Source organism: Orycteropus afer, unplaced genomic scaffold (genome assembly GCF_000298275.1).
Source record: "Orycteropus afer afer isolate SDZICR_OR568_19922 unplaced genomic scaffold, OryAfe1.0 scaffold00255, whole genome shotgun sequence".
NCBI lineage: Eukaryota > Metazoa > Chordata > Mammalia > Tubulidentata > Orycteropodidae > Orycteropus > Orycteropus afer.
This window is the reverse complement of record NW_006921842.1, coordinates 1,033,885-1,057,958: the sequence shown is the minus strand read 5'-3', so window position 1 is coordinate 1,057,958 and position 24,074 is coordinate 1,033,885. Positions and strand designations below refer to the sequence as shown.

General features: G+C 39.5%; 1 protein-coding gene across 1 annotated transcript in view; it reads left to right on the top strand.

Moving 5' to 3' along the window:
* The first annotated feature begins 5,382 nt into the window (after positions 1-5,382).
* Positions 5,383-24,074, top strand: part of DCDC2 (doublecortin domain containing 2) — a 337,396-nt gene continuing 318,704 nt past the window's right edge. The window contains exons 1-2 of the mRNA XM_007949808.1: positions 5,383-5,675; positions 9,930-9,984. Of these exons, the coding sequence (XP_007947999.1) occupies positions 5,383-5,675; positions 9,930-9,984 (348 nt within the window). The remainder of the gene's footprint in view (positions 5,676-9,929; positions 9,985-24,074) is intronic.

The window sequence follows — 24,074 nt, the reverse complement described above, 5'->3', positions numbered from 1 at the left end:
ATCTTCTGTGTCTGTGTTAATTGGTTTCTCTTTTCTTTGTTGAAGAGGGTCTGTGCAGTCCTTCTGCCTAGTCTGCCATCTTGCCGGAACTCCTCCCCCATAGGGTTTTCTAGGATATAACCTTTATAGGAGCAGATTGCCAGGTCTTTCTCCTCTGGAGAAATATTAGGTACTTTCAATATAGCAGGAAGGAGTGCTGTTGGCACAGCAGTTAAGTGCTTGGCTGCTAAGTAAATGGTGGGCATTTGTAACTCAACACCTGTTCCATGGGAGAGCCGCATGGAAATGAAGAGGATCTTAGCCATCAGCACCAATTGGGTTAACCCTTTCAGAGGTGCTCAAGGCCTATTAGAAACTGTCACTGCTGTCCATGTGTGTATCTAAGAAACAGTCCTTCAGGAAGCTGAAGTCCTTGCTCTTTGTGAAACTGAGATTTAAAAACCATTATTATTTTTTTTTAAATTGATTGTGATTTGGGTGAAGATTTACAGAGCAAATTCACTTTCCATACAGCAGTTCACATATACTTTGTCTCATATCATTTACCACAGTGCAACAGCTTCCCTCCCACTTCCTCCCCATAGATACCTCTTCCCAGTGTCCATCCCTCCATACTCTTCTGCGCCCTGAGCTGTCTCCCTGTGCATAAGCAGCCCTTCCTTCTCCCATGATTGTTCTCTCCAGGGCGTGTGTCTACTTGAGGTAAATGTTTAACTCACATGCCTGTACTTTGTTTGGCTGGAAACCACAGGTGTGGATTCAATTCCAGAGCTGAAGGGCAGCTCGGGGCCATAGTCTCAGTGGTTCCACCAGGCTCTATTGGTAAAAACCATTTTAAAAGTTAACATTTCTTAAGGGTAAATTAGAAGGCTGGTGGTTCAAACCCACCAGCCACTCCTTGAAAGGAAGATGGGGCAATCTACTTCCGTAGTGATACTGCCTCGGAAACCCAAGGAGGGGTCGCTATGAGTCAGTCCAACTCGATGGCACACAACAATAAGAACAAGGGTAAATTAGCAGAGTATGTGCCACTATTCACATACTGACTTGAAAGAATATAGAAACTCAGTAACAGAGGTAAGGGTAAGAGAGTTTGGTTTCCTGTGTAGTGCTCTCCTTTGCATATGGTTGTATATTTTCTGTCTGAAGCTAAGCAGTTAGTTTTAGGATTTCTTTAGTTGACAGGTATTTTGTAATTTGTTGATCTGAAAATATGCTTTCTCTACAGGAGCTGTTTCAAAATCCTTTACATTTGTTTTCTTAATTGTTAAACATAGTATATTTTTATTTCATTCACAGATTATCTTCCACATCTATTCCCTCAATCTGTGTTTTCCTACTACCAGCTCACAGAAATTCCCTCTTCTATTTCCTCTTTGTATTCTCTTCTCAACAGCCTTCTTTTAAGGCATTTATATATATGCATTTATATATATTTAACTGTGATTTTGGTGAGTTTACAGAGCAAATTCATTTCCATTCAACAGTTCATATGCATTTTGTTTCTGACATTGATTGCAATCCCCCTAATGTAACAGCTCTCTTCCCACTTTCTCCCTGTAGTTACCTTTTCTCTATGTCTTTTTTTTTTTTCCTATGCATTCCTTCCCTCTGAGCTATCTCCCTGTGCAAATGCTGCCCTTCTGATCTCCCATGGTTGATTGTTCTAAGAAGTATAACTACCTGGTGTAAATGTTCACTTTATATGACTGTCTGTTGTTTGGCTAGAAGCCACAGGATTGAGTTCAGTTCCAGGCCTGAAGGGTGACTAGGGGCGATTGTCTAGGGGATTTCACTGGTCTCTATCAGACCAGTAAGCCTGGTCTTTTCTATGATTTTGAGTTTTCCACATTTTTCTTAAAATCTATCCAAGATCTCCTATTTTGATACATCTCCGAGTGGTTGACAGTGATAGCCAGGGACCATCTAGTTCTTCCAGTCTTAAGGTTATGTAGGCTTTGGTTGCCATGGTCCACTAGTCCCTTGGACTAATTGTTTCCATGCATCTTTGATTTTTGTCACTCTTCTTTGCTCTGGACAAGGAGAAAATAATTGTTGCATCGCTGATGGCCACTTGCAAGCTTTTAAGACCCCAGTCACTAATCACCAAAGTAGGATGTAGAACAATGTTTTTATGTAGTAATGCCCATTGAGTTTGATGTCTTCTGGGCATTAATGTTTTAATGACTTTAATAAAAACATTTCTGCACAAGATTGCAATGTCCCTTGTATTCACCTTGCATGTGGTATAACATGGTGGTTAAGGTGGCTCTGAAATTGTGACCTTGGGTAAATTTCTTTGGTTTCTCTACATCTCACTTTTTTTATTGGAGGAAAGGAAAGTATTTACAGGCTATAAAAGTATTTGCAGGTTATTGTGAACATTAAATTCTGTAAACTATGTAAAGTGCTTAACATAATACTTGGTACAAGTGTTCAATTAATGCTAATAATTTTTTATTCATGTATGAATTAAGAACACCTTGTAATAAAATTTGCACATAACACACAGTAATTAAGTCTTTTTGAAAAATTTTTATTGTGATTTGGGTGAAAGTTTACAAAGCAAATTCATTTTCTATACAGCAGTTCATAGACATTTTGTTTCATGACATTGTCTACAATTCTCCACAATGTAACAGCTCTCTTCCCACTTCCTCCCCGTAGTCACCTCTTCCCTGTGTCCTTCCCTTCCATGCATTCTGCCCCCCAGCTATCTCCCTGTGCAAACACTGCCCCCCTGTTCTTCCTCAATTAATTGCTCCAATTAGTGCATCTACCTGATGCAAATATTCACTCCACATACCTGTCCACTGCCTGGCTAGAAGCCACAGCAGCAAGCCCAGTTCAAGACCTGAAGGGTAACTAGGGGCCATAGTCTCAGGGATGTCATCAGGCTCTATCAGACCAGCAATACTGGTCCTTTTTTTTTTCTTTTTAATGATTTTGAGTTTTGTTCCACATTGTTCTCCCATTCTATCCAAGATCTCCTGCACCAACCCCCCTCTGAGTGATTGACAGTGGTAGCTGGGCACCATCCAGTTCTGGTCTCATGGTCAAATAGTTTGAGGATAGCAGGGTTTACTAGTTCCTTGGACTAATTATTTCTATGTGTCCTTGGTTTTCTTCATTCTTCCCTACTCTGAAGAGAGAGAGACCCATCACTGCATCTAGATGGATGCTTATACGCTTTCAAGATCCAGTTGCTACTCACCAAAGTAGGATATAGAACAGTATTTTTGTGTAGTATATTATGCAAATTGAGTTTGATGTTCCCTGCGACCATGGCCCAGAGCCCACAGGTCCGACTACTTGCTCCCTCAGGGTAGCTGGCTGTGGCCATGAAGCCACCACAATCTTGCCCCTTGTCGCTATTATACACCCAGACATTCTTACAGCACATACAAATACACATGTAGAAACATTGTCTGCCAACCCTGTACATGGCCATGGGCATGCTCCCTCCTGCCTAGACAAACCTGATCATTCAGCCTGTCCATCCATCTATCCAATGCTTGCCATCACTGTCTGTACCTCCCATGAACCTCTCCATATCTTCCTCTTCCTCAGTGGCACTAAACACACAGTAACTAAGTCTTAAGAGGAACAGAACAGTGGCAGAGCTGAGTTAGAAGATACCACCTCTTTTTAGAGACTTTTCCTGGTCATGCAATATGTAAGTCCGAGACTGGATTGGACAGAGTACCTCTTCACTGATTTCTTTCTATTTTCAAAGCTCCTCTCCCCCATCTAGCTCCATATTTTCGTAATTTGCACACAAACAGCATGGATGTGGATACTTAGGCACAAAACAGTCACCTAACCATTTAGCCTTATTGTTAGTTGCTCTCCAGTTGGCTGGTTTGTGGCAACCCTATGTGTCACAGAAGGAAACATTGCCCAGTCCTGAACCATCTTCATGATCTTTGGTTTGTTTGGGTCCATTAACTTTCTTGAAAAATAAATTAAAAAAATCACTGCCATGGAGTCGGATCCGATCCATAGCGACCCCTCCTTGGTTTCCGAGGGGATATCACTACAGAAGTAGATTGCCCAATCTTCGTTCTGAGGAGTAGTGACTGGTGGGTTTGAACCGCTAGGCTTCTTGAAGGCAGTGAAAAACACTGTTCACAGCAGAGCTAGGCACGTAGTCTGCACTCTAAACATTGCAGCTTATCTTTTTCACCGCTGTATCCCTAAATCCTAGAACAGAACCCTACACAATAGGCGGCTGTTAATTGATAGAGCAGTGTTGTAAGAATGCCCCTGACTCCCTTTTCACCCCAGCCCCTCACTTCTTTTGCGCCTCTGCCAGAGAGGCTAGCGAAGCCCTAGGGGACCCAGGCGCGCGCTAGGCCTACTTCTCGGACTTTGCTCCCCGCGCGCTGCTGCAGTTGCTATGGAAACGGCGGGACATAACAACTCAGTTCCCCCACTCCCTCGGGTGAGGGAGGCCGGCAGAGGTAATGGCAGCGGCGGAACAGCGGGAGCGAGGTGCGGTCGCTGCCAAGTTCACCTAGGTGCTAACGGAGCCGCAGCGCGGCGTTCCCGCCCGGCGCCCTCGCGCGGCGCCCCCTGCCCAGGCCAGAGAGCGCCCGAGCCGCGTCTCTCCCAACCAGCCCTCCAGTGTCGGTAGGTACCAAGTCGCCTGGCGCCTACCTCGAGACCCCTCCGTCTGCCCACCCTGCTATTCCTCTGCCGCGACCATGTTGCCAGCAGTTTCAAATGATGCCCTCGGGAGCTACGCCACCCCGCGGTGGCGGTCATCTGGGGAGAGAGGGAGGGGTCCTGGACGTAGAGTCCGAGTTTCTGTCCCTCAATGCACCTTAGGCTATTATTATTATTATTTTTTTTGAATCAGCAAAGAAAAAAATGACTAATTCCAACCAGGATCTTAATTGCTCTAACTTGGGTGCAAAGAGTGGAGGGGTAAGGAACAAGGACAGAAAGAAAAGAGTAACAGTTTATGAGTAAAAGTTTATGAGTACTTAGCTTAGAAATTTTTGTCATATTTATAATTCATGCCCCACCAACCTCTGTCTCTTCTGCCTTGTTTAAAGCCTCTCACGTGGCTCTTCCGGAGGTGTTACACCTTGATTCTGCCCTTAGCATGTGTAACAGGTGTCGTACGCACATCGTGAGTGCTGATTGGTTGTGCAGACCAAGGTGAAATACTTAAACGTCTACCGTGAGCCCTGCAGTCTGCAGGGTCTCTGCGGGTTGGACGCCAGAGCTCGGCGCTTACTTCTTTCTTATCTTTGGGTTTGTGTCTTGCCCATTAGTTTCAGGAATCGATCCCGCGCTGTGTGTGCGGTGAGGCAGTTGGGACAGCACAGGTGCCTCCCTTGGAGCAGCGAGCCGCGGCGGCGTCCCGCGGGGAAGATGAGCGGCACCAGCACCAGATCCAACCACTTGTCTCAGCCTGTAGTGAAGAGCGTGCTGGTGTACCGCAACGGGGACCCCTTCTTCGCTGGGCGCCGAGTCGTCATCCATGAGAAGAAGGTTTCCAGCTTTGACGTCTTCCTGAGGGAGGTGACGGGTGGCGTTCAGGCGCCCTTTGGGGCTGTCAGGAACATCTACACTCCGCGGTCTGGCCACCGTATCCGGAAGCTAGATCAGATTCAGAGCGGGGGCAACTACGTGGCCGGGGGCCAGGAAGCCTTCAAGAAACTCAAGTGAGTCCCTCTGCCTATACTGCCCACCAGTTCAAGGTGCATTGTGATACTGGATTTTGTGAGGAAATAAATGACACCCCTGCCCCCAACACACACCTACTCAGTGAGGTGAGGGGTTGTGTGACATGCTTTGGTGACTCTCTCAAAGCCCGGGCTGCAGTTGAGGGTAGAGGTTGGAAGTGAATTGAGAATTTCACTTGCCTACCGTAGTGGCTAAGGCACTTGACTGCTAACTAGGAGGCTGGCGGTTCAAACCCACCAGCCACACCTCGGAAGGAAGATGAGGCAATCTACTTCCGTAGTGATACTGCCTAGGAAACCCAACGAGGTGTCGCTATGAGTCGGGTCTGACTCGACGGCATATAACAACAACAGCAGCAGTAGAAACAGACTTAAAATTTGTGTATAAACAATACCAAACCAAACCAAACTCGCTGCAGTGGAGTCGATCCCCACTCATACCGACCCCTCCTTGGGTTTCTGAGGCGGTATCACTACGGAAGTAGATTGCCATGGATTTGACTGGTGGATTTGAACCGCCAGCCTTCTGGTTAGCAGTCAAATGCCTTAGGCACTAGGAATCTTTAAAAAAAGTATTCATGCAAGGGATACTTTAAAAGATCATCTGATACTTCACCATTTTGTATTCTGCTTTAATTTTTCTGTTTTTTTTCTTCTTTCCCTTTTCTTTGAAACTCTTTTTGCTTGAAGCAAAGATTTCTTAAAAATCACTTATACTGATAGTATTGGATAATACATTATGGCGAGAGGAGGTACTGTTTGTGTTTTTTCCTATGCTGTCCAAATTCTTTCACCTTTCATTCCTTGTAGAAACGACCATGCCCTGCTTTTTTGTGACTTCTCCCAAACCTGCATGTTTATGCAATTAGTATAGCACTTGGAAAAGTTGAGTGGGTTTATCATATTTGTCTACATGTCTGTCTCTCTAGGTATCTGTAAGACCCTCAAGGGCAGGGGTGGGTTATTGGTGCTTATCCATTGTTCCTGGCAAACAGCTCATTCATAGTAGGTAATCAGTGAATTAGCAAACATCACTTGGGTTTGTGAGGTGAATAAAGATGAACAAGACATGAATCCCAGTGCTGAGGAGCCTGCAGTCTAACAGGAGAGAGAATACACAAACAGCAATCATTTTCATGCCAAGTAGAAAGTGATAAATGCAGTTAGCAATATAGCTAAAGTTATATGTGGAGTTGAGAGTTGAGTGAGATTATTTCTGATGGCAATGGGAATGAAAGGCCAGGTAGAATGACATATATTTCACATACCACAAAATTCACCTTATTTTTTTTTTAGTATATTCACAGAGTTGTGCAACTATCACCACAATTTAATTTTAGAACATTTTCAGCATCCCAAAAAGAATCCAGTACCCATTTGCAGTCATAATTCTATTTCCTGTCATCCCCAGCTCTAGGCAACTACTGATCTATTTCTGTCTCTAAGATTCATATATTCTAGATATTTTACATAAATGTAATCATACAATATGTTTTTTATTCCTGGCTTTTTTTCCCACTTAGCACAATCTTTTCAAGGTTCATCTATGTTGTAGTGTGTATCAGTACTTCATTCTTTTGATTGCCAAATAATGTTCCATGGAATGAATTTCATTTATCCATTCATCAATTTGATAGATATATCTGTTGTTTCACTTTTTGGCTATTATTAATAATGAATGCTGCTATGAACATTCATGTACAGGTTTTTGTGTGGACATTTGTCTTCATTTCTCTTGGTCAGGTACCTAAGAGTGGAATTACTGGGACATATGATAACTCCATATTTCATAGTTTTTAAATATTACATTTAGCTTGGGCCTCAGGATAGCAAGATACAGCCCTACTATAAGCTATATACTTATAAATTCTATTGTTAAATCATATAGAATTTATTTTTCTAAATACCACTAAAGTTGTCTAAAATCAACCTTCCTTTCTTAGGTTTATTTAAATTGAGTTCTAGATATTCTACCTTTTGTTATACCAGACATTCTTTTTATGGGAGATGATGGATTTATCTTTTCCCTTAGGGTTTATCTATTCCCTTCCCTGCAGCCTCTCCTAAGCGTGCCTTGTCTTCCTGAGTAGGAAAGAACTAAATGGAACTTGAGAGCTTTAAAGAAACTTACAACTTAAAGTCAGAAGACTGGAGGCCGAGCTGTTTATTAGCTCTGTATCCTTGGGCAAGTCACTTGACTCAGCTAATCAGTTTCCTAATACAGAAAAGAAACATAATCATTCCTGCCTAACAAGCTTGTTGTGAAAAGTTAAGTGCTATGGATATGAGTGCGTTTTATAAATACCAAACTATTATCTCCTATAGTAAGGCATCTTTATGTTCAGTTCCTTTCATCACACACTTTATTTTTCATTGAATACTTTCCATATAAAACCATTTTCATGGCAATAGAAATCCGGTTCAGAATCCATTAAAAGCTGAAAATTGTAGGAGCACTTTAGTAATTTATATTCTCCTTTGTTTATTTGACACTACCAACTCCAAAGATAAAGACAGATACAGTTCCAAACCCAGTAAAAATCACACTTCAGTCTTAGCTTTCAAGTGTATATGAGAGCTCACCCTTTATATGTACAAGAGATTTGCATGGTTACATTTGTTTTTCATTCACAACAAAACTGAATTTGTTCTAACAATGTTGATAGTTGTTAGCTTTCTATGCTGACAGATGAATATCTTATTTGTGTTAAAGTAGTGGTATCTATGGTTATGATGATAGAAACCAAGGGGATTTATAGGTGAATGTATTTGAAGCTTGGCACGTGTAAGTTTATAAAGCAAATGAAGCAACTAGCAGGACAAAAGGAAGTCCAACATGTATTGAGGGTAATCTGTGTGCTTTCATTTAGACCCTAAATGATGTTTGGGAAGATAATGACAGAAGAAAAATATTGTTCAAATGAAAATGATCAACTGCCCACTTGAATTCTTTTCACCCAGATTTTTGTAATATTTTTTAAAACTATAAATAAACTTCAGGTAGCTGTTAAACCTTTATTTTATAGCATAGCGTTCTAGAGATTGTTATTTTCCCCAGAAGTTTCCCTGTGCATTTTCGGAAGTTGGCTTTACTATATTAATCTTGTAGATCTAAGGTCACTTTCCTATACATGGCAATTAGAATGTTTTGGTATGAAGTCAGAAATTGGTCCTTGCCGATTCACAAAAGTGCTGTTTTATTTCTATAACAGAGGGAATATTCACACTGCCTTTTGTAAATCTGTTTGTGTGGAGGAAATGAATAATTTCCAAAGGTATCAATTTAGCTAAAGCATTCTATCCAAAAAAGCAAACAGTAAGAACAAAACCACATTTTAAAGCCAAAAGCAAAAATTAATTCTAATATAAACTTATTTTGGCAACTCAGTAATTACAGTAGTTGAGGTAAAAGATTATATATATGCACACACATATATATGTAATAAAATTAATTGCTAAATTTATATTAATTTGTTAAATTAAAATGTTTATTTTGCACCTTCTATGAAGCACGGCACATAACAACAACAACAACATGACGCACAGTGAAAGAGACCATATACAACTGAAACCAGATCACAGTGATGAACTTCAGGCTTAAAGTTGACAAAAGTATAAAGTTTTCAGGTTGTACTTTTGTCACAGCTAAAGAATGGTCACTAGCTAATATCTGCAACAAACAGTAATGGAATAGTAGGGGTCTCCAGAGGTTAACTAGTCCACCCATCTGTTTCTTAGCGGAACCAATACCTAAACCATCCCACGTGACTATTTCTGCATCATTAAAGTGATCTCTTAGGGAAAAAGATTTCCTAGCCTTTTCCAGCTGTTACTCTAAAGCACTTTATTCATTTTATTTGACCTAAATCTGTGATTAAAGGAGCTTGACATGCTAACTACTCTTTATGTCATATTGGAATTGGAAAATGCATATATAATGTGTAGCTAACCATTATGAGTTCGAAAATGTTCCATAATAGAAGTATGTCTTTCTAAGACTTCAATTCCCTTGATGTTTAGGATAGACATGTGTCAGCTCTACTTGGCGATGGTGAAAGCAGTTCTTATGACTATAATTACTTTTAATTAGTAATTGATTTTTGCTCTAGGTTTATGTATTTCCTATGGTTTGCTTTACTTTTTAATAATTTTAAAAAAGAAGTTTATATAACTGATTCAAAAGCTCTACAAACAACCCTTATTATAACTTTTTTTTTTTTTCTTTTCCTCCAGTTACCTGGACATAGGAGAAACCAAGAAAAGACCAATGGAAGTTGTAAACACAGAGGTAATACAAATAATATTTTGAAGGCTCAAATAAGTAACAGTGCCAATTTTGTGTTTCTTATGGTGTGTCTTAGAGATTTGGACCCCTTTCTCTGAGATGAATTTTTTAGTTTATATAGAAAAACAGTTGCCATCAAGTGGATTTCTTTCTTCCAAGGCACCCCTGGGTAGATTTGAGAACTCCTATGTGTGTCAGTGCAGAACTGTGTTCTAGAGATGGCTGGATTTCCCAAAGTAGATCCCCAGATCTTTCTTCTAAGGCACCCCAAGATAGACTTGAACCTCCAACCTTTTAGTCAGCAGTCTAGTACATTAACTGTTTACCTAAGGATTCCTAATTTATATAAATGGGATATATAGATATATCTATATATTTATATAAACTAAGGAATATGTCCTACAGAATACCTGAAAATCCCACCAGAGTTTCAGAAGTTATATGAAATGTGGTATCTTGAATATCTATTTCACAAGACTTATTTCCAAGGGAAATAAGGGATTCTTTGTTTAAATAAATGAGACATTATATATCTTAAAGCAAAGATGATCCTTGACTTGGATCAATATCAGAAGTGGAGAGACTGAGTAGGTATCCTAAGACATATAGGATTAGACCTCAACATATTCTTATTGTCCCATTTTCTAGCTGCATTTTCTAGCTTCTGGTTGTGATCAATAGGAATTATCCCTGTCAAGGGGTGAGAGATACAGAACACTATTATCTGTATCTTTACAAAAACTACATACCCTGGCCTAACTTACTTTTGAGAGCTCAGTGTTTGAAATAGTCTGGGTCACCTTGGCTGTCCTTAAGTCTTTCAAAGGATATGTGTGGATGCCATGTTAGACTGTAGATGACATGTTAAAGTTTTCACTTGACCGTAGTTAGCAAAAGCTTGCATGATGATTGGAAACAAGCCACATTAAATAGATCTTTAGGATTTCACTTTCTACTTAGCTTTTGAGACCCTAGTGGACTTTTCTGTAGTGTATATTATTTTATGGATGAGGAAACAGATTAAAAACAAAGTTAAATGTCCTAGTAAGACAGAAGGAAAATTATGTTAGACAAGGATAGGGACTTGTTTACCAGCCCAGACTGCCACACTTCCCACTTTGATCCCACACAAACTAGTGTTTCCAATGGGGGTGCTCTATCAGTAAAGACATGACCAAGAGAAAAAGTAGTTTTTCCCATTTGTTGTCTGCGCCCAAAGAGTCTCTCCTTAACTCTCTCCACTTTCCCTCATATCATGTTTATGCCCAGCAGGAACAAATAGGTCCTTCTGCAAAAAAAAAAAAAAAACCACATAAGAATAATTTCTAATTGTGTAGTATTTGAAGAATGTGAGGTTAAATTCATTATTCAAATTATTTGTCACAAGTCCTTCCCCATCAGGGGTTGCTCCATCAGGCTTTTGGCTTCCACTGGCCAAGAATGACCAGGAAAGACTTAGACTTTCCATACAAACAAGCTCTTATTAAGAGAAAGAGAAAGTGGCTTACAAGTGGAGACAAAGGACTAAACAATGCTAGCCTTTGTCTCCCTGAGCAAAGATTTGCTGGGGTTTTTTAAAGGATTTTGGGTGGAAAGAGACTTCATCTTTATTCCTGAAATAGGTGGGACTGTTCTGAGAAGAAGTGGTAGTTTCATAGAAAGGGGTGGCATGTGCAGGAGTTACAGGTGTTGGTGGGAAACTTGACATGAGTTGCAAGTGCTGTCAGGATACTTGACATGATTTATCATGGATGTTAACATGAACTATCTCTTGGGGTATCGGTTCAAATCCCGGTTGGTGCCTTTACTTCAATACCCCCATCCCAGGAAGGTCATATAGCAGTCATCCTGTAGTGTTGTATGCATGCTTGGAGAGCTGAAGCAAACTGGTTTGCCTGCAAAACACCTGCAAGATATCTTGCAAAGAGGTAAAGCATGGAACTGGGTGGGTTTCTGGTTATTTCTGTACCGTGTGCTATAGAATGTGGTTTGGCCTTTAGCTATAGCAGTTAGGCTTGCAGGCTGTGTCTTTAGTTAACCCTTTGAGTCCTACCACTTTCTTCCTGTCTCAGTGCTACCCCAGGATTTGCTTAAAATAATTAATATTCTTGTTTGTATTTTTAAACTTCAACATGTGATTGTTTACAAAAGTGATGGACTTAATAACTTAATATTGGACCAAGATACAAATCTTTTAGATTGTGTTTATGTTAGCTTATGTAGTGAAAAAAGGACAGATTGGTGAATTAGAAACAGAGAACCGCTGAATGAATTAGTTCTGAATATAACTGTTCGAAGGAAATACTTCTGGTTGAAGTAGGCTACCTTGCATGGAATGGGTGACTGAACATAGATTTTTTTGCAATGGATTTTGAAATATGTGAATTTCTAAGAATTGTGAGCACAGTAAGTATATATATACTGGATCCTCATGTCTTTGATGAAGACATTACATATGGCAAGGTGCAACAAGTGTGCAATAAATTTCTCCAACACAATTATTTTCCTAAAAGATTATCCTTCACAATGGAAGCATTCACAAGGGTGTTAATGAACTGAATTTGCTAATTATTCTTCCACTTTAGGGATAGTAGCCATTGTTTTCACTTTATTCTGGGCCTATACACAAAACATGCAGACAAGGCTCTCATTTATGAATATATACTGACATGGGAAGAAATCATCCCTAATCTCCAGATAGGATCCCCTGGATGGTGTGACTAATTAAGCACTTGACTCTTAACTGAAAGCTTAATTATATCTATATATGAATGTTTGTATGTACGTATATTTTGTTTTCTTGTTCTAAGGTGGTGATTTCTTTTCAACATTGGTGTCTTCTGATAAAAAAAAGTTGCATTATTGTTGCAGTCTTTGGTTTGCAAGTACTATTGTTGATGGACATTCTTTGGAGTATTATAACATATAAAGGGAGGAAATCACAGAATTAATTATTTTTAAAAAATTAAATTGTGATTTGGGTGATACTTTACAGAGCAAATTGGTTTTCCAGTTCAGCAGTTCATACACATTTTATTTTGTGACATTCAATTCCCACAATGTAACAATGCTTTTCTCACTTCCTCCCTGTATTTGCCATTTCCCTTCATCCTTCTTTCACAGAATTAATTTTCAAGTGGACTTAGAACATGAATACACAAAAGTGGAGAGTTTAGAGTTTTCAGGGGGAATGTTTCCGTGCACTAAAAATGTTTACTCAGAGATGTGTCAGTATAAAGATTGAATAAAATTACTTATTTACCCAAACTGGGGCCATTTCCCTCAAATCTGAGGTAATTTCATACTGTTGGAGTTTTCAGTCATGGGACTGTATGATAGAAGCCACCATACCTGTATATTTTCCTAATTGCTCAAAGCATATTAATCCTAGTTACTCCTATTATGTTTTACTCTAGAACAATCTTTATGGTTTGATGGGGTTATGTAGAATGTGTAATACTGGTCCTAGCCACTGTGACTAGGTTTTTATACATGCTGAGAAGTCCCTCCTGTGAAGTCTGGTAGTTAGGGGCATTTCTTCCCTTATCCCAAAGTACCCTCACTCAAATCCATGATGCAATTTGGTTGTTCCTTTGTTGCTGTCAGTTGCTGTGGAGTTGGCTCCAATTTGTGGTAACCCCATGTCCAACAGAACAAAATGTGCCATCTCCTTGATTGTTGGTATGTTTCAGTCCACTGTTGTAGCCACTGTATATTTTGAGTTCCTTCTAATCTAGGGAACTCATCTTCTAGCACCATATCAGACAATATTGTTGTGATCCATATGGCTTTCACTGACTAATTTTCAGAAATAGATTTGCAGGCCTTTATTCCTAGTCTTTCTTACTCTGGAAGCTCCATCAAAACCTGCTGACCATGAGTGACCCTGGTCTTATGTGAAATATTGATGGCATAGTTTCCAGCATCACGGAAACACACAAGCCACCACAGTATGACCAACGCACAGATGTGTGTGTGTGTGTGTGTGGGTTGCTCTTTAGATAGTCGATAATTCAGACTGAATGGCATCCAATTTCTGACCACAGGCCACAACTAGTAAAATATGCATGTCACCTTGACATTTGAAATTCTTTTGTGATCCATGTCACTGCTTTTATGTTTCGTGAGGCCCCTCTTTGAAGAGACATTGGAAGAACAGCCAGGCCTGGTCCTTTTCCTCCTCTACTGCCTTGTGATCAGGACACAGTAAGGCAGTACTATAATAGGTCTCTCCTACCAACCCCAAAAAAGCACATGATCTCACTTGGCTACCCCTTTAGTGGCAGAATGAAAGGAGGGGAAGAAAAATAAAGAGGGGAAAGGAAAAAGAGTGGAGAATAAGAAGAATGAAAAGCTAACCTTGTAGTGGTTTGGACCTGTTTCAAAGTAGGAGGCAGCAGTGCCAACTTAAAGCAGTCTTCCCCTTGCCTCATTATATACAGATCCTGGTTTCATTACTGTCTAGATAAAGAGAGGACATGGATAGTTAGGTGGTAGGATTTTTGCTTTCCATGCAGTAGACCTCAGTTTGATTCCTGACCAATATATCTCATATGCAGTAGAGGCTTGTGTGGTGCTATGATGCTGAACAGGTTTCAATGGAGCTTCCAGATTAAGATGGACTGGGAAGAAAGGCCTGGTGATCTGCTTCCAAAACTCAGCCAGTAAAAGCCCTATGGATCACAACAGTCCATATGCATTGATCATGGAGATGGCAGGCACAAGACCAGCCAGTGTTTAGTTCTTTTGTGCATGGGGTCACCATGAGTTGGGGGCTGACTTGAGGAGCTAACAACAAACAAAATAGAGAGCTTAGAGAGCTTCTAGGCTTCCCACATACTCTCTTCTCTGCTCTCCAGTCACTTTATATAGTTACAGTTTTATCTTTCTTCCCATTTTTCCTACATCAATAGTGGTTTTAATAAAGATGGTTTCATCAAGCTCTGACCCTGGCTGCACTTCTCCCTACTTTTGAATACCCAGGCTCTCTTTAGTAGCCCTAGTCGCAGAGTAGTTAAATGCTTAGCTGGTAACTGAAAGGTTGGTGATTGGAACCCACCAGTTGTTCCACAGGCATGAAGACCTGGTAATTTTCTTTGTAAAGATTACAGCCTGGGAAACTCTATGGGACAGTTCTACTCTGTCTTACAGGGTCACAAGGAGTCAAATTCTACTACATGGCACCCAACAATGACACCAGTTTCTCTTTGGTTTCTCCTCTCCCTCTTCTCAACCCAGTGTCAGATCTCTTTCTGTGTTTCCATGTTCCAAGTTGGCTTACCAGGCTTTATTACTTAACTTAAACAGTTGTGGGAGTCTTCTGTCCTCATGTCGTGATGGCCTCTGAATTTGAATGTGTGATGCCTTTCTTCTCCCTTGCCAGTCCGTGCTATGATCAGGACCTTCTGCTTGTAGTGGATGAGATTTCTGCTTTGTTTCGTCTTGCTTGTCCATTTTTCTTCCACACAAGTGAACACTTATATTGTGTAGTATACTGGGCAGAGTGCTTGGGAGCAAAAATGAACAAGACATACTTCCAGGAATGTGTGCTGCCATAGTTAGTTGTGGTTGAATTTGGTTGGATTCGACTCATGGAGACACACATATAATGAAACTCAGCATTGACCCATCCTGCCCCATCTTCATGATTGTTGGTATGTCTCAATCTGTTATTGGGGCTCTTGTGTCAGTTCATCTCATTGAAGGTTTCCCTCATTTTTGCAGACCAGAAATGTATTGTTGTTGTTGTTGTTGTTATGTGTCATTGAGTTGGCCCTGACTCATAGCGACCCCTCCTTGGGTTGCTGAGGCAGTATCACTACGGAAGTAGATTGCCCAGTCTTCCTTCCGAGGAGTGGCTGGTGGGTTTGAACCGCCAGCCTTCTGGTTAGCAGTCAAGTACCTTAGGCACTATGCTACCAGAGCTCCTCCAGAAATCTTATAGTCTTACTTAAAAGACAGATGAATGAACATCTAAAGTGCCACATAATAAGTGATTCAACTTAGTAGGTAGATTGCATGAGCTATTTATTTCAAGTGTTTCTGACTTTATCATGTTGCAACAAGCCATTTGGGATCCTTCAAACAGAAGATCCCTTCTGCTTTGATCTTTTGAACTTGACACCCCTGCTCCATGTCTCATCTGTGTGGTGGGTCCTCCAAAAAATTACATTCTTAAATAAGAATTTACAATGAAAATCTGTTTTACTGTGTAAGGGTGCTTGGTACACATTATATAGAGAGTAGAAGGGCAGGCAGCTTGGCTATGGCCCACTTATGATGTGCTAGACACTAGGAGTACAATGATCACTTCACAGCTTTTGCTCTTTAGGAGTTTAGAGTTAAAGAAGGAGACAGAGAAGTAAATCAACTATTATTGTCCAGTAGCATAGGTATCAAGCTAGAAAAATGATCAGAGGGAAGTGCACATAATGGGGGATTAGTGTAGTGGAACAGCCAGTGTGAATTTATATATATCTAAATAACAGAAACCTTTATTTTTGACCTGTTCCTCTCACTTTAAGCTTTTGAGAATGTGCTTTTCTATAAGTTACAATTCATTTCTTGGGGAAATTAGTTTTCACAGGTGTCTCCTACCAGCTTGTTTGCCAGGTGCTTCAGTTCTTTTTTTTTTTTTTTGTATTAAGAAGTGTGACTTACATCAGTGTCTTAGTCACATCTTGTCCTAACTCTCATTTTTCAGTCTCTAGCCAACTCTCCATATTTCCATCAATCTATTTGATGTGTACTGTTCTGGCATTGTCAGCTCATTTGGGTTTTAACTTTACAAATAAAATACAGTTCTTATCCTTCAAACCTATATTTACAATGGACTGTTTAGAATAGTGGTTCTCACAGATATGCAAACTCTATGCTATATTTTCAATCACTAACCACCAAAAAACTGCATGAATCATGTGGAATATGAAAAGCTGCAGTGGGAAGAACATGGGCTTAAGACTTATGAGTATTATATATTAATTAATTTGAACTTATTCAATAAATACCAAGAACCAACTCAATAATCTTAGTTTCCTCTTGCCATTTAAGTCATACCATTCAAGTCTCAGTAATCTGTGGATAATTAAAGTGATGTAATAAACTATTGCAAAAAAAAGTAACGAACTATTGCAATAAAGAAGATAGAAGGGGTATTATTTAATACATATACCCGTGAAAGTATCAAACCTGTCTTTGACAGAAAGAATGAAAATCAATTTAATTGATTACCATTAATCTGGCTGAAAGGACAGACACAGGTAAAGCCAACTGTAAAAAACAAAACAAACTTGCTGCAGTCAGTCAATTTCAATTTATGGTGGCCTCCCATGTTACAGAATAGAACTGCTCCATAGCATTTTCTTGGTTGTCATCTCTACAGAAGCAGATTGCCAGACCTTTCTACTGTAGAGCCACTAGGAGTTCCAACTGCCAACCTTTAGCTAATAGCTGATGGCAAAATGCTTGCACCACAGACACCCAAAGCCAGCTGCATAGTTTACAGTAAATATTGTTTCATCCAGGGCCATACAGCAGGTACAAATGCTATAAGGGCTCCATTGTAGTGTAATTTCTGCTTTCTCACCACTGCCATCCCCAAACCTGCTTTACTATTTTCATCTATTCCTGGAGATCTTTAATTGCTGATTTTCATTTTATAACAATTGCTAATTACTCCTTGGAAGGAAGATGGGGCAACCTACTTCCATTGTGATACTGCCTCGAAAACCCAAGGAGGTGTCGCTGTGAGTCAGGTTATGGCACATAACAACAACAACAATTAATCCTCACTTCTCTTAATACCACTTTGAAAATAACAACCAAGCACTCCCTGAGACTGTTACCCTGAGATATTCCTTAAATCTTACACTGAAATTATTCCTTGAAATCACCTTTTAGCTAAATAGCAGCTTGGCTCATGAAGTAAAAAACATCAGCTGTGGGTAATGTGCTCCTTTAAAAAAGTCATCTACATGAGAGCAAATGGCCAAAAATTACTGTAAAGCAAAGAAGAGAAGATAAGGGAGCAGGGAAACTAGAGTACTGGAAATGGTACAACCAGAATGGAAATGATGACACATTATGAAACTTGTAACCAATATCATGGAATAATTGTTAAATGGAAACATAATTTGATGTGTAAATTTTCATCTTAAACACAATAAAATATTAAAAAACAAAAAAGTAACCAACCCAGAAGTGATCCCCGCTTCCCTTAGATCCTCCTCTGAATCCTTCGGAGAGAATCTAACCTTTACAAAAGACCCTTCCTTCTTCCCTCTTTTCCAATGCTGTTCTGTGTTTTCTCTGAGTGCCCGCCCTTGCTATGCTAAACCATTAAATCTGATTTTGTTAGACTGAAGGCTTACTCCTGGTGATTTTTACTTGCATCAGAGCTATTAGATTGTTAGCCTCGATGCTTCTTGTTAATTCTGTATCGAAGCTAGCATTAGTACACTGCTAGTAGTTTTAATTCTCTATAGCCTTAGAAACCCAAAGGGGATTTTTATGAGTCGGAATCGACTTGATGGCAGTGAGTTTTTTTTTTTTTTTTAAATAGTTTTGAATGTTTCTTACCAGTCAAGGTATGCCCATGTGTACCTGATTATTCTGCAATTTCCTTTATCAGTGAGATGTTGGAAATAATTTAGAAGTCTTCATGAAACAATTGTCATTGAGTCAACTCCAGCTCATAGAGACCCCATGTGTGTCAGACTGAAGCTGGGCTCCACAGGGATTTCAATGGCTGATTTTTGGAAATAGATTGCCAGGCCTTTCTTCTGAACCTCTGGGTGGGACTCTTCATGGCCATTACCTGTTTAGATTTTTGTTTCAGGGATTAAAATTAGTTGTGCTTAAATCTTTGTGAGATAGATTTATTGTCTCTCCAGTATAATTTGGAGGAGCTCTGGTAGCATAGTGCCTAAGGCACTCAACTGCTAACTAGAAGGCTGGTGGTTCAAATCCACCAGCCACTCCTCGGAAGAAAGGTTGGGCAATCTACTTCTGTAGTGATACTGCCTCGTAAACCCAAGAAGGGGTCCCTATGAGTCGGATCTGACTCCATGGCAGTGAGGTTTTTTTTTTTTTTTTTTGAGTATAATTTGGAGCTATAGTAAATGAATGCTATTCATTCAACAAGGATTTATTGTTGCCTGCTCTGGGCCAGGCATTGTGCTTGTTTAGCAGGGAACCAAACAAACATGACCCCTGTTTTCATGGAGTTGACTTATCTTTAGCCTTCTTTGCCTGGTGAACTTCGATTTTCACTCTTAAAGAGTAGACATTGGTTAAGACAGATTGCTTTGTTCCAAGAACGATATTTTTGGGGCTAGATAAGCCATTTTTTAACTTTATTTTGGACAAAGGGTCAGAGGGATTAGGTTACTAATTTTCCAAGAGGAGTAAACACCCAATTCCTGGAACATTAGTTTCAGTTTTTTTTTTTTTAATTGTGTTTTGGGTGGAGATTTACAGAGCAAATTCACTTTCCATATAGCAGTTCACATACACTTTGTCTCATGACATTGACCACAGTTTACCACAGTGCAACAGCTCCCCTCCCACTTCCTCCCCATAGTTACCTCTTCCCAGTGTCCATCCCTCCATGTTTCTTGCCCCCTGTCTCACTGTGCATAAGCAGCCTTTCTTTCTCCCATGATTGTTCTCTCCAAGGAGTGTATCTACCTCAGGTAAATATTCAACTCATATGCCTGTCTTTTGCTTGGCTGGAAACCACAGGTATGGGTTCAATTCCAGACCTGAAGTGCAGCTAGGGGCCATAGTCTCAGTGGTTCTACCAGGCTCTATCGGACCAGCAAACCTGGTCCCCCCCCTTTTTTTTCTCCAAATGATTTTGAGTTTTGTTCCACATTGTTCTCCCTCTGTATCAAGGATCTCCTACATAGATCCTCTTCCAAGTGGATGACTAGTTCCACTTTCTTGGAGGTATAAATACCTATGCTACTAATTGTAACATGAATAATAGCTAGGGTTGCCTGTCTCCTTATGATCAGGATAAGATTGGTTAGAGCCTCCATTCCATAGCCTCTTTTTTTTTTTTTTTAATTGTAATTTTAGTGAAAGTTTATACAGAACATGCATTTTGCATAGGGCAGTTCATATACATTTTGTTTCAAGACATTGATTGCAATCCCCATAATGTAACAACTCGCTTCCCACTCCCTCCCTGTAGTTACCTTTTCCCTGGTGTCCTGCATGTTTGTGCATTTTGGGTTATTCATTCCTGCCCTCTGAGCTACCTCCCTGTGCAAATGCTGCCCTTCTGATCTCCTATGATTGATTGTTCTAAGGAGTGTACCTACCTGATGTAAATGTTCACCTTATATGCCTGTCTGTTGTTTGGCTGGAAGCCGGGGGATTGAGTTCAATACTAGACCTGAGGGATGACTAGGAGCCATAGTCTTGGGGTTTCACCAGTCTCTATCAAACCAGTAAGCCTGGTCTTTTTTATGATTTAAAATTTTGTTCTACATTTTTCTCCTCCTCTATCCAGGAACTCCTGCACTGATCCCTCTCCTAATAGATGACAGTGGTTGCCAGGCACCATCTAGTTGTTCTAGTCTTATGGTCATATAGACTGAGCTTCACTTGGTCCCCTAGTTCATTGGACTAATTGTTTCCACACATCTTTGGTTTTCTTCATTCTTCGTTGCTCTGAATGAGGAAAGACCAATTGTTGTATCTTAGATGATTGCTTGCAAGCTTTTAAGACCCCAGTCAGTACTCAAAAAAGCAGGATGTAGAACAATATTTTTGTGTAGTATATTATACTAATTGAGCTTGATGTCCCCTACAACCATGCTCCTGAACCCACGAGTGCAACAACTTGCTCCCTCAGAGTGGTTGGCTGTGGCTAAGAAGTTATCATAACTCTGCCCCCTGTTAGTTCTATTTATCTGGACATTCTCACAGCACATACAAATACGTATGTAGAAATATTGTCTACCAAATATTGTCTGCCAAACGTATGTATGGTCATGGGTATATTCAATTTTGCCTAGACATACCTGATCCTTTAGCCTGTCTACCTATGTATCCATCTGATTAATGTTTTTTATTAGTGATACTGCAGTATTGTGTATGTAAAAGCGTTTATCTTTTTTATACCTCTTCTACACCTCTCTGCATCTTCCTTTTCCTTAGTGTTATTGTGTTGGTCACTCATTTTTGGTTTATTGCCTTTCCCTTCACCCAAATCAATACTTGTGTCTTACTTATCTAGCAATTTCTCCTCCCCACCTCTCCCCTCTCATCTCTGGTAACTAACAAAGTTTCCTTCCATATATAAACCTTTCCTCAACTTTTTACAATAGGGGACTAATACAATATTTATCCTTCTCAGCATGATGTTTCACTTAGCATAATGTCCTCCAAGTTTATTCATGTTATGTGGTGTTTCTTCATTATTCTTTAGGGTTGCATAATATTCCACTGTGTGTATGAACCATAGTTTGGTTATCCATTCCTCCATCGATGGACACTTAGTTTGTTTCCATCTCTTTACTATTGTGAATAGTTCTACAATGAACATGATGTGCATGTATCTATTCATGTACTGGCTCTCACTCCTTTAGGATATATACCTAGTAATGGGATTGCTGGATCAAAAGGTACTTCTATCTCTAACTTTTAAAGTAATTGCCATAGTGATTTCCATGGTGGTTATATCATTTTACTGTCTACCAGCAGTGTATGAGAGTCGTAATCTCTCTACATCCTCGCCAGCATTTGTTATTTTCTGTTGTTGAACTTTGCTATTAGTGCTGGGGTGAGATGGTATCTCATTTTTTGTTTTGATTAGCATATCTCTAATGGCTAATGATCATGAACATTTCATCATATATTTGTTGGCTGCCTGAATATCTTTGATTTAAGTGTCTATTCATGTCTTCTGCCCATTTATTAATTGGATTGTTTGCCTTTTTGTTGTTGAGGTGTTGGAGTTTTCTATAAATGCTAGGCATAAGTCCCTTGATGGATGTGTCATTGCTGAATGTTTTTTCCCCAATCTGTAGGTTCTCTTTTTACTCTTTTGGAGAAGTCTATTGATCACTTAAGAATTTAATTTTTAGAAGGTCCCAATCATCTTGTTTCTCTTCTGCTGTTTGTGCATTTTGGGTGATGCATGGTATTTTATTTATGCCATAAATTAGGCCCCCTAAGTTTGCTCCTATTTTTTCTTTGATCAACTTTATAGTTTTAGGCTTCACATAAGTCTTTGATCCATCTGGAGTTAAGTTTGTGTATTGTGTGAGGTATGGAAATTGTTTCATTTTTCTACAAATCGATATGCAGTTTTGCCAGCGCCATTTGTTACAGAGACTATCTCTTCCCCATTGAATAGATTTTGGCCCTTTGTCAAAGATCAGCTAATCATAGGTGCATAGATCTGTTTCAGGGTTTCCATTTCTGTTCCACTGGTCTATGTATCTGTCGATGTACCAATAGCAGGCTGTTTTTACTACTATGGCTGTATAGTAGGATTTGAAATACAGGCGTGTGAGACCTCCTACTTTATTCTTCAGTAGTGTTTTGCTTATCTGGGGTCTCTTTCTTTTTCATATAAAATGAGTGATTGGTTTTTCCATGTCTTTGAAGAATGTTGATAGAATCTGGATGGGGATTGCATTGAATGTGTAGATTGCTTTGGGTAGTATCGACATTTTCACAGTGTTCAATCTTCCTATCTACGAGCATGGTATGTTCTTCCATTTATGTAGATCTCTTAGAGTGTCTCAAAGTTGTGTTTTATAGTTTTCATTGTATAGGTCTTTTGTGTCCCTGGTAAGATTTATTCCCAAGTATTTAATCTTTTTGGTAACTTTGTAAATGGTGTTGATTTCCTTATTTCCTTTTCAGAGATCTCTTTGCTGGATTTCAGAGGAATCCAGCTGAGTTTTGTATGTTATCTTGTATCCCGCCACTATGCTAAATCTTGCAATTTGTTCCAGTAGTTTTCTTGCTAAGTCGCTTGGATTTTCAATGTACAGGATCATATCATCAGCAAATAGGGATAATTTTACTTCTTCCTTACTAATTTGGATGCTTTTGATTTCTCTTTCTTGCCTTATTGCCCTGGCTAGGCCTTTCAATACAATGTTGAATAGAAGTTCTGATAGAAGGCATCCTTGTCTGGTTCCTATTTGCTATGGGAATGGTTTCAGTCTCTCTTGATTGAGAATAATGTTGGCTGTTGGTTTTGTATATGTGCCCTTTATTACATTGAAGTATTTTCCTTCTATTCCTATTTTGCTGAGAGTTTTTATCAGGAATGGGTATTGGATTTTATCAAATGCCTTTTGTACATCTATTGATATGATCATGTGATTCTTTTCCTTTATTTTTACTTATATGATATATTACATTGATTGATTTTCTAATGTTAAACTATCCTTGCCTACCTGGTATGAATCCCACTTGATCATGATGTATTATTTTCTTGATATGTTGTTGGAGTCTATTGGCTAGGATTGTTGAAGATTTTTGCATCTGTAATTCATGAGGGATATTGGTTTGTAGTTTTCCTTTCTGGTGGTGTCTTTGGCTGGTTTTTGTATCAGGGTTATGCTTGCTTCATAAAATGAATTTGGCAAGATTCCATCTTTTTTTATGTTCTGGAATAGTTTTAGTAGGATTGGTGTCAGCTCTTCTCTGAATGTTTGGTAGAATACTCCAGGGAAACCATCAGGGCCAGGACTGGTTTTTTTTTTTTTTTTTTTGGTTGGTAATTTTTTATGCCCTCTACAATTTCTTCTTTTTTTATGGGTCTGTTCCAGTTTTCTACCTCAGTCTGTGTTGGTTTAGGTAAGTAGTGTGTTTCTAGAAATCTATCCATTTCTTCTAGGTTTTCAAATTTATTGGAGTATACTTCTTCATAGTATCCTGATACTACCCTTTTTATTTCAGTTAGTTCTGTTGTGACATCACCATTTTCATTTCTTATTCATGTTATTTGCCTCTTCTCCTTCTCTTCTTTTGTTAAGTTTGCCAATGGTTTGTTGACTTTATTAATCTTTTCAAAGAATCAACTTCTAGTCTTGCTGATTTTTTCTATTGTCTATTTTCTGTTT